At 32.6% G+C, this 11,105-nt stretch overlaps 1 protein-coding gene across 3 annotated transcripts in view; it reads right to left on the bottom strand.

Annotated features, from left to right (window-relative positions):
* Window positions 1-2,751: 2,751 nt before the first annotated feature.
* Sema5c (Semaphorin 5c) overlaps window positions 2,752-11,105 on the bottom strand; it is a 47,464-nt gene continuing 39,110 nt past the window's right edge. For 2 of the 3 annotated variants that reach the window (XM_089708136.1, XM_089708135.1), the window contains exons 12-20: window positions 10,661-10,864; window positions 9,947-10,186; window positions 9,722-9,798; window positions 9,147-9,363; window positions 8,315-8,473; window positions 7,505-7,651; window positions 6,836-6,955; window positions 6,130-6,272; window positions 2,752-5,827 (exon numbers count right to left, since the gene is read on the bottom strand). In XM_089708136.1, coding sequence (XP_089564262.1) covers window positions 5,591-5,827; window positions 6,130-6,272; window positions 6,836-6,955; window positions 7,505-7,651; window positions 8,315-8,473; window positions 9,147-9,363; window positions 9,722-9,798; window positions 9,947-10,186; window positions 10,661-10,864 — 1,544 coding nt within the window. In that variant the 3' untranslated portion in view covers window positions 2,752-5,590. The remainder of the gene's footprint in view (window positions 5,828-6,129; window positions 6,273-6,835; window positions 6,956-7,504; window positions 7,652-8,314; window positions 8,474-9,146; window positions 9,364-9,721; window positions 9,799-9,946; window positions 10,187-10,660; window positions 10,865-11,105) is intronic. The other variant, XR_016317245.1, reaches the window with a different exon arrangement.

Here is an 11,105-nt window from a genome sequence, read left to right as displayed (position 1 = left end):
TGAAGCTTTGATACTGAGTGAATGTTTAAGCCAATTATGACGATGTTTCTTGTGTTCGTAATTTCTTTTTCATTTTCAAGTACAATGGTATTTTTCATACTTTTAACCACTAGCTACGTTATACACGTGTAGGTAAAGTTTTGAGATTTGTACCTCATTGTACTCAATAAAGACTTCAATCCAACGATAATAATAATAATTAAATAGATAATTTTGAAACCGATAAAATGCAAGTATCCATAAAACCGCTATTTTATGCAACACAGTAGCGACATTGTATTGAAGTAGGTACCTATTTTAAACGTGGATCACAAGCATTATAAGTACCTACTTACCATGAACATGGCACTCTATTATGTACAATGGGTATATTATTTTAGTGGACTTGGCGTGCTTTTTATTATATTAAAAAAAATACTGCGTAGGTCTGTCTATATAATTATCTATTGATTATGTTTATTTATAGAAATATCGTATCGAGTTCGCGTTACTTGATCATTTTGTTTAAGTAGCTATTTTCTTATTTTCCTGTAACTCAATAGACGCTGAAATAGTTTAAGAACTTAATTATAGTTTGACTTCGTAAATGAGTAAGCGCAGCGGATGGTAGTACGGTCTACTTGGTAGTTAATAACAATATTACCTACTTATATCAAAATTCAAAATTACAGTGTTTATGTACATTAAATTTCTATAATTTTATTGTTATGATTAAAATTTAAAATCGGGTTACGATTTTTGGTTTTATGTCCTATTTATTATTAACGTAAAAATGCTATCTAAAGATTAAAAGCCTAATCAATCTCTGTAGTTATTATCTTGTTATTACCTATCGAGTACCGAGTAGGTACTGGGTTTTTGTTTACTTACTACTGAGATACGGCAAGAAAACTGTCACAGTAGGTTCTATTTCCAAAAAATCGCAAAGAAAACTGTTCAGTAAAGCGGACATGGAATCTGGCATGATAGGAAACATCATTAGATACCTACGCTTATTTTTGTATTAGTATTACTTAGTTCTATTTGTTGTTTTCACTTCACTAAAATCGTTAAGTGTGCAGAGGCGATTATTCCGTAACTATTACAGATATCAAAAAACTTTAAACTGATATTGAAAGTACTAGGTATACCTAATGAGTAAAATGACAATAATAACTTTTTTTAAATAAAGCAGGAAAAATCCAAAAAAGTTACATTAAACACTCCCATACATTTAATTTCCCATACATTTTGTGTTCAAAGCAAAATATTATGTTCGAAGTGACGTCCTCGTTTTGGAAAACCATTGTATTCCACATCGAGCACTATTTACAGTTTCTAAATGAATTTTCATTAAAATTTGTGAAGTAATTTAAGCACAAAACCAAAAAAAAAGAACCAAAATTTTTCATATTACATGTTTGAGATAGTCATATCTCATACTAAATGTATGGGAGTGTTTGATGTAAAATTTTTGGATATTTCCCGTTTTGTTTTTAAAAAGTTATTATTGTAATTTTACTCATTAGGCTAAGGGCTTTCGATATCAGTTTAAAGTTTTTTGATATCTACAATAGTTACGGAATAATCGCCTGTGCACACTTAACGATTACACCCTGTATATAGTAGTCATCTAAAACAAGACAAGTCTGAATATTTATAACTTATCAAAGCTGATTATGTATACGATATCGATCTGTTTGTTTACAGAGAGGTGTTTAGAATGGATAATAATTGTTTTGGCGTGGTTCACCAATATTTAGCTAAATTAATGCGTAATTGAATTTCGAAGTATTATTATACTATTATCGACAATGATTATTTGGACAGACGCGATTTTATTTCAGATAATAAATTATACATTAGTTAAATTCTGAATTGGTTTTTGATAGTACCTACTTCAATAAATCTAATCCTTAATAGTGTAGATAATCATTCTCGTGTATAAGCTCCAACTTCACTCGAGGTAAAACAAATATTTTACATAGGTAGGTATTATTATTTTATTACCTTAGATGCAGTTTTCTTATGAAGCCCTTCAAGTAGGCATATTATCTTATCGTTTTGTCTTAGTGAATTTGTAATATTATGTAAATTTAAGTTTTATTGTAGTTTTAAGCGTTATCAGAAAATGCGTCCGAAATTATTCAGAAATAATTATTTATGTAATGCATGCAGTTTCCATTAGTATATTGTCAGTTAATTTCGCATTCGATCTGATATGGCTTTCACACAAATTACTGAAAATGTTTTGTATGAAATACCGCTTGTTAAATTTTCACCTGAAGATAAATAAATTATTGTGTGTATCAATAAATAATTTATCATCAATATACTTGATTACGAATTCTATTCTATAGACTATAAGTATCTCCTTGCTAGTGGGCCTATTATAACTGAAAGGTACAAATTTCGATCCCGGTGAAACTTAAAGGTAATTAATCTACTAACTAGATTTTTGCCCGCGTTTTCAAAGGAAAACCCGCGTAGTTCCCGTTCCCGTGGGATTTTTAAGATAAAACCTATCCTATGTGTTAATCCAAGTTACCCTCAGTAAGTGTGCTAAATTTCATTGTAATCGGTTCAGTAGAATTTGCGTGAAAGAGTAAATCCTCACAAACTTTCGCATTTACAATATTAGTAGGATATTATAAAAAAAATGTAAATGTGGGTCTGTATGTCACTCTTTTACGCCAAAACAATGAACCGAATTGATGAAATGTTATTGTCTTAATCGTTACTAAATTAAAGGTATAAAATAAAACAAATTCATAATACGACAGTCTTTATTTACTTTTAAGTAGTTAGCGTAATAACAATGTACAGCTCAACCGACACTTTCAGAACTTATGCAATTGATCAATTTCTCTTACAAAATATCTTAACGAATCACAATTTTCATCTCTTAATAATAAAACGTTAAATCGGTGAGTTCCGTGAGAAGCCTCTTACATAATACAGGATACATTGTGACGTCATATAAAAGTACCAATTGTTTTTTAATAAAATTATTATACAATCGAATGTTTGTAATGGTACAGGCTATTTTATAAGTACAATAGCAAAATTAAAATAGGAATTTTTTTAGTATATCTTCAAAATAAAGCCTGCTGTCAAGAAATCGTAGTTTCATATTTTTTATAATTCTACCAAATTATACTTTTATATGACACAACACGTACATAATTTATCTGGTAAATAACCAATAATATACATAGCTCATAGCTCATTTCAATCCGCACATAACTCAAGGCTATACAATTTATAACAAGCATTCAAATATTTTACTATTAAAAATATAAAATAATCTAAAATATAACATTCGACTCAACATGAGCCACCATAACGTTGAAAGCTCAACAATTCATATAAAAATATAAAATTGATTATCTAAATTATAAAATATAAGGAATATGTTTTTTACAGATACGTATACGCATGGCTAAGGCACCGGTTTTTTGTACTACTAGTGCAGTGTATACACGTTACATAATGTCTTTCCACACACAGTTTTTTTATAAGAGACTCTTCCATAACGAGAAAATATAATCTGTCTTAGCACAAAAAACTTTAGACAGGGTTTAACTTTAATGCGGGGTCTCTTTAAACTGGTTTTGTCGTATCACATAGACAACTATTAAAGTGACAGATCCCTGGTTTAAAGTTAGACTGTGTTTAAATTGTTTTGTGGTAAGACCATAATATATGTCTATTTATAATAAAACATTTTAGTCATTACTATAGTGAGACCCAAGAAGCTTATAAGCAAGAAGCTTTTATCCCTTTCACACCTAACTTGGCAAGTGGGTGTGAAAGAGATAAAAAACATACAGGCGTCATTCAAGGCCATATTTTCTTATTACAAGTTAATGTTCATACTGAAATCTCCAGTGTATTAGATATAAGCTTCTTGGTGAGACCTATCTCATTCAATAATGCCTATGTCGTTTTAAAGAAACATGTTTTTATTTATCACCTTTTTAGTATAAAACGTTAGTTCCGTTCGTTTTTTATTTGCTTTAATCTTACTACACACATTGAAAAATATTTTTGAAAAATTGTCTTGTATGAAGCTGTGTATATTATGACACATATTTAAGCCTGTGTGAAAGACTCTAAAAGTAGATAGGCAGCGTTAAAGCGTGCAATTATTTATTTCATTCATAAAAAAAATAATTTATATAATCATTCGCGTCATTCTTAATTTTAAATTTTAATACATTCGTATAATTCTTTACATTACAAATTGATATTTAATTTTAATTTCTATAGGTACATTTAATTGGAAAAATATTTTACATAGAAGGCACTTATAAATAATGGACAATAATTAATAATAACATACATGGCACAATCGGCTTTGTTATATTTCTCAATACCTACTTTAAACTTAATATTCTATACATTTACACCATGGCACTGGGCTACTAAATATCACTACAGAAAATATAAAAAAAAAACTTATAAAAAATACAATTCGGAAAAAAATGCAATAAAAATAATAACAGATATTTTGAAGGCATAATTGAAAATGAAATATTTAATTAAACAGGAAATTAGTGGAAAATACGAATTGTCAATTCATTTTCTACTATAAAAATAATTAGCTACTTTTTATACGAAGCAAATCAAATGAATATTTTAAATGATATGTCTATAAACTTAGTTATAAAGATCAAATATTAATATATTTGCCTAATTTACATGTAGAGATGACAACTCAGAAATTCCGCCAAAGTAAATTAGATAACTTTTGAAACACTACATTATTAATATCAGAAATTTAAATGTATTTATTGATAGATAACAGAAAAACAAAATTCAAAAAAGTAGTAGATTTTTTTATTTAGAAATTTAATACGATAAATCTCTCTGAGATCAAAACCGAAAATAATCTACTATGAAAAGAAAAACAGGCATTTTATATAAGTCCCATGGCACTGCCATTTGACCTAAATAACTTAAATTAGATCTTCTAGTGTACAGCTGCCAATAGACGTCAAAGCGTAAGTAATTACTTAGGTTAAACTTAATAACTTTAAGTACGTTCGCAATTATTAAAATAAGTTTTAAACGTAATAAGGAAACAGCCTACAATAATAGACTCAAAAATATTATTTGATATGTACAAATATGTCATTTTACAATATTCATTAATTTCTCTTTAATAACTGAATTGATAATAATATATGACACTACCATAGCTCACATTTTATAATACAAAAAAATTTCAAATTCTACAAAAATAGGTGTCAACTACAAAATTGTCAAATCATTATACTATATTATGGTAGAACATCAAGCTCCGACCAGTCAACACAATTCACCTATAAAGGTGTCTGTTACATATGTTTCAAATACAAAGATGACCCATACAAATGTATCCAATACAAAGGTGGCCAAAATGTTTCAAATATAAAGATGACCAATACAAATGTATCCAATACAAAGGTGGCCAAAATGTTTCAAATATAAAGATGACCAATACAAATGTATCCAATACAAAGGTGGCCAAAATGTTTCAAATATAAAGATGACCAATACAAATGTATCCAATACAAAGGTGGCCAAAATGTTCCAAATATGTCCAATCCATTACAAAATTCCCCGTTCAATAAAATTTGTCTTCTTCCACATCCAAATTGTTTTTATTATTCGGTTGGTTGGAATGTCGTCGTATTGTGCCCATAGAGTCGTATTCATTTGCGATCGCTTTTGGGTACAATTTGGGGGTAGTTATCGCTGTATTATGGTTATTAGCGTTGGAAATATTATTGCTTTTCGATAGAAGTATACCGCTAGTTCCGCCGATGCCTGAGAATGATGGTTGTCGTTTTGCTTTGCGAGGCTAGAAGTAAAAATGTATTGTTTAAATATTTGCGGAAATGCGTTACAAGATGAGACTCATATTATTCATTCATTTATTCAACTATTCTGCTGTCTTTTATTACTCAAAAACGAACAGATTTTCATGATTTAATTTTTTTGTTGAATTGAGATTACTAAAATATTGGATATTTCTCAGTATGCAATACGTATTAGTATAGATATGTGACAACGTCATAAATTCCGTTTTTCCTAGCAAAAACGGGGCAAATTGATTCTTTATTATTATTTAGAATAATTTTAATAACTACAATTTATACTTACAACTTCCTTCAAAGGCACAGTGACGTAGCTATTCTGTTTAGCCGTGATATAATGAGGACTGGAGGGAACTCGTGGTTGTTTCCTCCACGGGAGGGATCCTCGGCGATGACAGAATATTACCACTGCTAGACAGACTAGGCAACCTGTATTTAACATAGTAATGAATGTCAGTAGAAACTCTAAAATAGGTTCTGGCTATATAATTATAAACACCTAGATAAATTACTACTAATAGTTGAACTGAATTATGGAAGCAAAATAATGAATACTAGAAATTCACAGCGAATCCACTCGGGTCAAAAATCAAAAATAAGGCTTATATTACAAAGAGTAGTAAATACAAACAAGCGCACAAATGCACAGACATTAGGTAATACAATTTAATAAGATTTGCTTTTTCTTCAAATTGCATATAGTTACATAATTAGGTAACTTTACGTTTAGTTCAATCTGTCATCTATATTTTAAACAATAGGAAAAACTAACAATAGACATTATACAATAGATAAAATTATCTTAGGGCCGATTTTTCAATTCTTGGTTAAAATTTATCCGTCCAATAAAGTATTACACGAACATTTTAAAATGTCACCTGTAAACTGTCAAATACGGATAAATAGAATACATTTTTGAAATGGTAGTTTAATACGTTATTCGATGAATAAGTTTTAACCAACGATTGAAAAATCAGCCCCAAATATCTTACCCATAACAAAAGCAGCGACAACACAGCCAACAATCCCGCCAACACTGAGGGAATCATTACGAAGTGTAACGAAAGACGCCATTTCTACACCTTGACTGTATGCCGGCATCGCGTATAGTTCTGATTGAGAAAAAACTTTATTAGATATATGGTTAAATACATCTTAGTTTAAGAGCAGTGTTGTTTTATTTCTGAACGTTATCATAGAACCGAAAGTTCCTCTTATGAAAAAGAGGACAGGGTTGCCAAAAAAAAAAAAATATATATAAATGACGCATGATTAAGCATACAATTGACGTTGAATAAAAAAATAGACCCACAATCTCGCTCAAAAACTGCAATGTTTTTTCATGAACAACAATATGCACAACAGACTTTGAACATTATCACTACGAAATAAGCTGTTGATTTGAACGATTGTTTTATCAAATACTAATTTTAGACAAACTTTCAATACTAATAATTATGAGTCTAATTCTAATATGGTGCTCAAATGGAAAAAATAGTATTTTTGACGAATTTTTAACACACGATTTAATGCATTGCATCTACCCTCTCACTCACACTCATCGTTATCCAAATCATTGTCCTTATCGCACATCACCGCCTGAATAACCTTTTACTAAGTGGTGAATCTAGTTATTTATGCTCCCTCCCTCTCGCACTCACCGTTATCCATATCGTTGTCCTTGTCGCACCTCGCCACCTGTAACTGCGCGCCCACACACGCGCCGCTCTCACAGCTCCTTCGTCTCACTCTCTCCCCCGCTTCACACTCGCCCCATGGACCCCATGGACCCCAACCTGATTCTGAATCTGTTGATAAATATGTAATAATATATTGAAAAAGTGAAAAAAAAATTGGTTGTTTGTAAAGTAGGTTTACGATCGAGATGTTTACGTGATAACATAATGCAGTGGCAGCGCTCGAGATGAGACGGGAGATCGGTCCGTCTCTCTCTCGTTATACCTGCGATCGCGCTCGTGAGGTTTTGGTGTGACACAAGTTTCTGAACATGTCACCCGACTAAAACGATTTTAAAAACGTTATCACGTTAAAAACGTTTTATCATGAAACAATTGTTTTGCCACCGATCCTGGATAAGTGGACGAAGTTGGAATTAAATCTGTCCGTTTAAAATGAGTTAAAATATGCTCGAAAGCAGATTATAGCATACAAGTGAAGATTCAAGATAATAATATCATAAACGTGTCATAAATAAACATAAACATGAGCTTGAGCATGAACCTTGAACGTGAACAAGAACGTGAACATAAGCGTAAACATGAACGTGAATATGAACACGAACTGCACTAACATGAACATGAACACTAACATGAACATGAACATGAACATGAACATGAACATGAACATGAACATGAACATGAACATGAACACGAACATCAACTTGATCATAAACAAAACACTACTATGTACGAGAAGACTGCTCATATTAAGTGCGACAAAGATTGACAAACCTGCACAAGTATTAACGCAGATCCTCCTCTCGAGCGCCGCGCCTGCGTCCGCGCAACCTTCAGGTGATAAGCACATTCTGGTGCGGGTTCGATGCCCGGTGGAACCAATGTCGCAATTGCCGCTACATTCACTCCAGTCGCTCCAGCATGACCATTCGCCTGCAGGAAACATTAAATATGTGTTACGATGCAAATAGAAAACTATTTTCTTTATGATAGTTTTAAATTAATTTACGAAACTTAGGATAGAGCATTTTTATTTGTGATTCTATTAAGAGAATAGTGCACGTTAGACAATGACGTAAAATAATCAAAAAAGAACTAGACTAACAATCACGCTGAAAAATTGTCTAAAACAAAACTCTGCCTTTGCGTGTGTTAGGCACTCTGCCTAACAGTTAACACACGCAAAGGCAGAGTTTTGTTTGAGTTTTGTTTTGACAATTTTCTTTCAGGCAATACAATAGACTTTGAACGCTACTGCTACGTAATAAGGTATTTATTTGAATAAATATTTTGTACAACGGACATTTTTAACGACTTTTTAATAAGCGATTGTGAGTTTGTTTATATTTCTACTAGATTTCCGCCCGCGGCTTCGCCCGTGTTTTCAAAGGAAAACCCGCAGTTCCCGTTCCCGTGGGTATTCCGGGATAAAACCTATCCTATGTGTTAATCCAAGTTACCCTCTATATGTGTGCTAAATTTTATTGTAATCGGTTCAGTAGTTTTTACGTGAAAGAGTAACAAACATCCATACATCCATACATCCATACAAACTTTCGCCTTTATAATAGTATTAAGAAGATGTCCGAATATGACGCTCACTTACCATTACACGCATGCGTGTTACAAGCTCTCATCATATCCGCTGGTCCTTCACAAGGGGGTCGTCGACACCTGCGCGCACGGGGTTGCTGTCCACCCCCACAGGGGGCTGAACACGCCCCCCACGGACCCCACGGCTCCCAACCTCCTTCCTGTGGTGGGGTACTGCTGCAAGTCCCGTGGGGGGTGCAATAGCGTTCTTCTTCGCGGGCTAGAGATAGCTGGAAGAAGATTGTATTATAATATAAATGAAATACAAATTATGTTAAAATGTTTTACTAGCTTCAATGTATTGATAGAATAAATAATAAAAAAATATCATTTACACACATAGGCCTTTGGAGTGTACTTTTTTAAAGTATTTTTTATGTTAAACGCAATTCACCAACTATTGAGTGTGTGTATAGCGAACGAGTGCTACGAAATGGCTTACAAATCAGAAACTTCGTATCGAAATAATTATTTCATTTGTTTGTTATTTTTTGGCAGAGAATATGGAGAGTTTCTTATCTTCTTCAAATTATTTATTAACATTCTCACAATGAAATATCTTGAAAATTAGAGCTTTTAAAATATTACCTTTATCTGTTCCGGTGTGGGCGCTTTACATAGGAACTTGAATCGCTTTTCTGTGTAACTGCCATCTGTTGCATTACCTGTGCATAAACAAAGCATTTTATTACTTTTATAAACATATTTGATACTTTTTGACATAGTTTAATAGAATATTTGCTATTCAGGATAATTATTTTATGCTTCCATTTAGAAAAAAATCTATTAAAAATAAAACTACCCTGCACTTACCTAACATCTGCACCCAGGGGGTCCACGCAGTCGCTTTACGCACTTCACAGGGTCGCAAATCACAAGCCTGCCTCTCATATCTCGCGCCCTCACAATCAGCACCCCCATGTGAAGGGGGTGGACTGGCACAAACTCGTCGCCGTTCTCTCGTTCCCGCACCAGCTCCACACCCAGAGCCAGTGCAAGGGGACCACGCGCCCCAGGGCGACCAGCTGCCGTCTACTGGCGCTAGTGCTGGGTCTAGTGAGAAGATATAAACATTATATTTTATTTATGTTAGAGAAAACGCAAACAACAGTTTCTAACTTCAAAAACCATGGGTGTATCAAATGAAATTAAAAAAAAGACAGGTGTGCCGGCAGTGCCGGCAGAAATGAAAACTTGATTATTAACGTTGAGCATGTTTGATATTTTGGAATTGTATCCGTCTTACGCTTTTTCGATCAGGTCACGTGTCCTGACGCGAGTTTAAGATTTTATACCCATTACAGAAAAAGTGCTCAACGCCATTAAAGAAGTTTTCACTTCAAAAAAGATATACTGAACACATTTGGATATTAAAAATACTTTATTTTATAATCCCTGAATCTTTCATCAAATAAAAGTATAAAAGCTATTGCTTTAATAATTTTATTTATAGTCGGGCATGTCGTGCGTATACACCTCATTACAAAATAAATAATAATCAACTATAATTTGCAGATTAACACATACCTGGACAAGGCGGCAGATTAGCGCAGTACAAGTCCTGTACATCCTGTCCCACACACACCCTGCCTCCAAACTTAGGTTCTGGCGACGTACATGTTCTGCGTCTGGACTTCACGGCGATACCGCAAGTGGTGGAACATTCCGACCAGGATGACCAGGCTGACCAGCCACCGTGGATAGTACAGTTTGTTACTGCTATACGGGCTCCTGGAAATTTTAGGATAATATGTTAGTTTGTGGCATTTTGTAGCAAACGGCTACAGATAATAAAGGCTATTTGTTTATGTTTATTATTTGTGTTGATTTGTACTTAATAGACTATATTATATAAAAATATAATAAGTAGGTAATAAGTATTTTAGATGTTTGTGTACCCAGAAAAATGAATATATTTTTTTGTTTATCATTTACTGAACAATATTCAGAAACATAATCATCTAATTTATTA

The sequence above is a fragment of the Colias philodice genome, chromosome 20 (assembly GCF_061535455.1).
Source record: "Colias philodice isolate Cphi_HAF_F1 chromosome 20, ilColPhil1 Martin Lab GWU primary, whole genome shotgun sequence".
NCBI lineage: Eukaryota > Metazoa > Arthropoda > Insecta > Lepidoptera > Pieridae > Colias > Colias philodice.
Note: the sequence above shows the minus strand (reverse complement) of the source record. Positions and strands in the feature narration are given on the sequence as shown.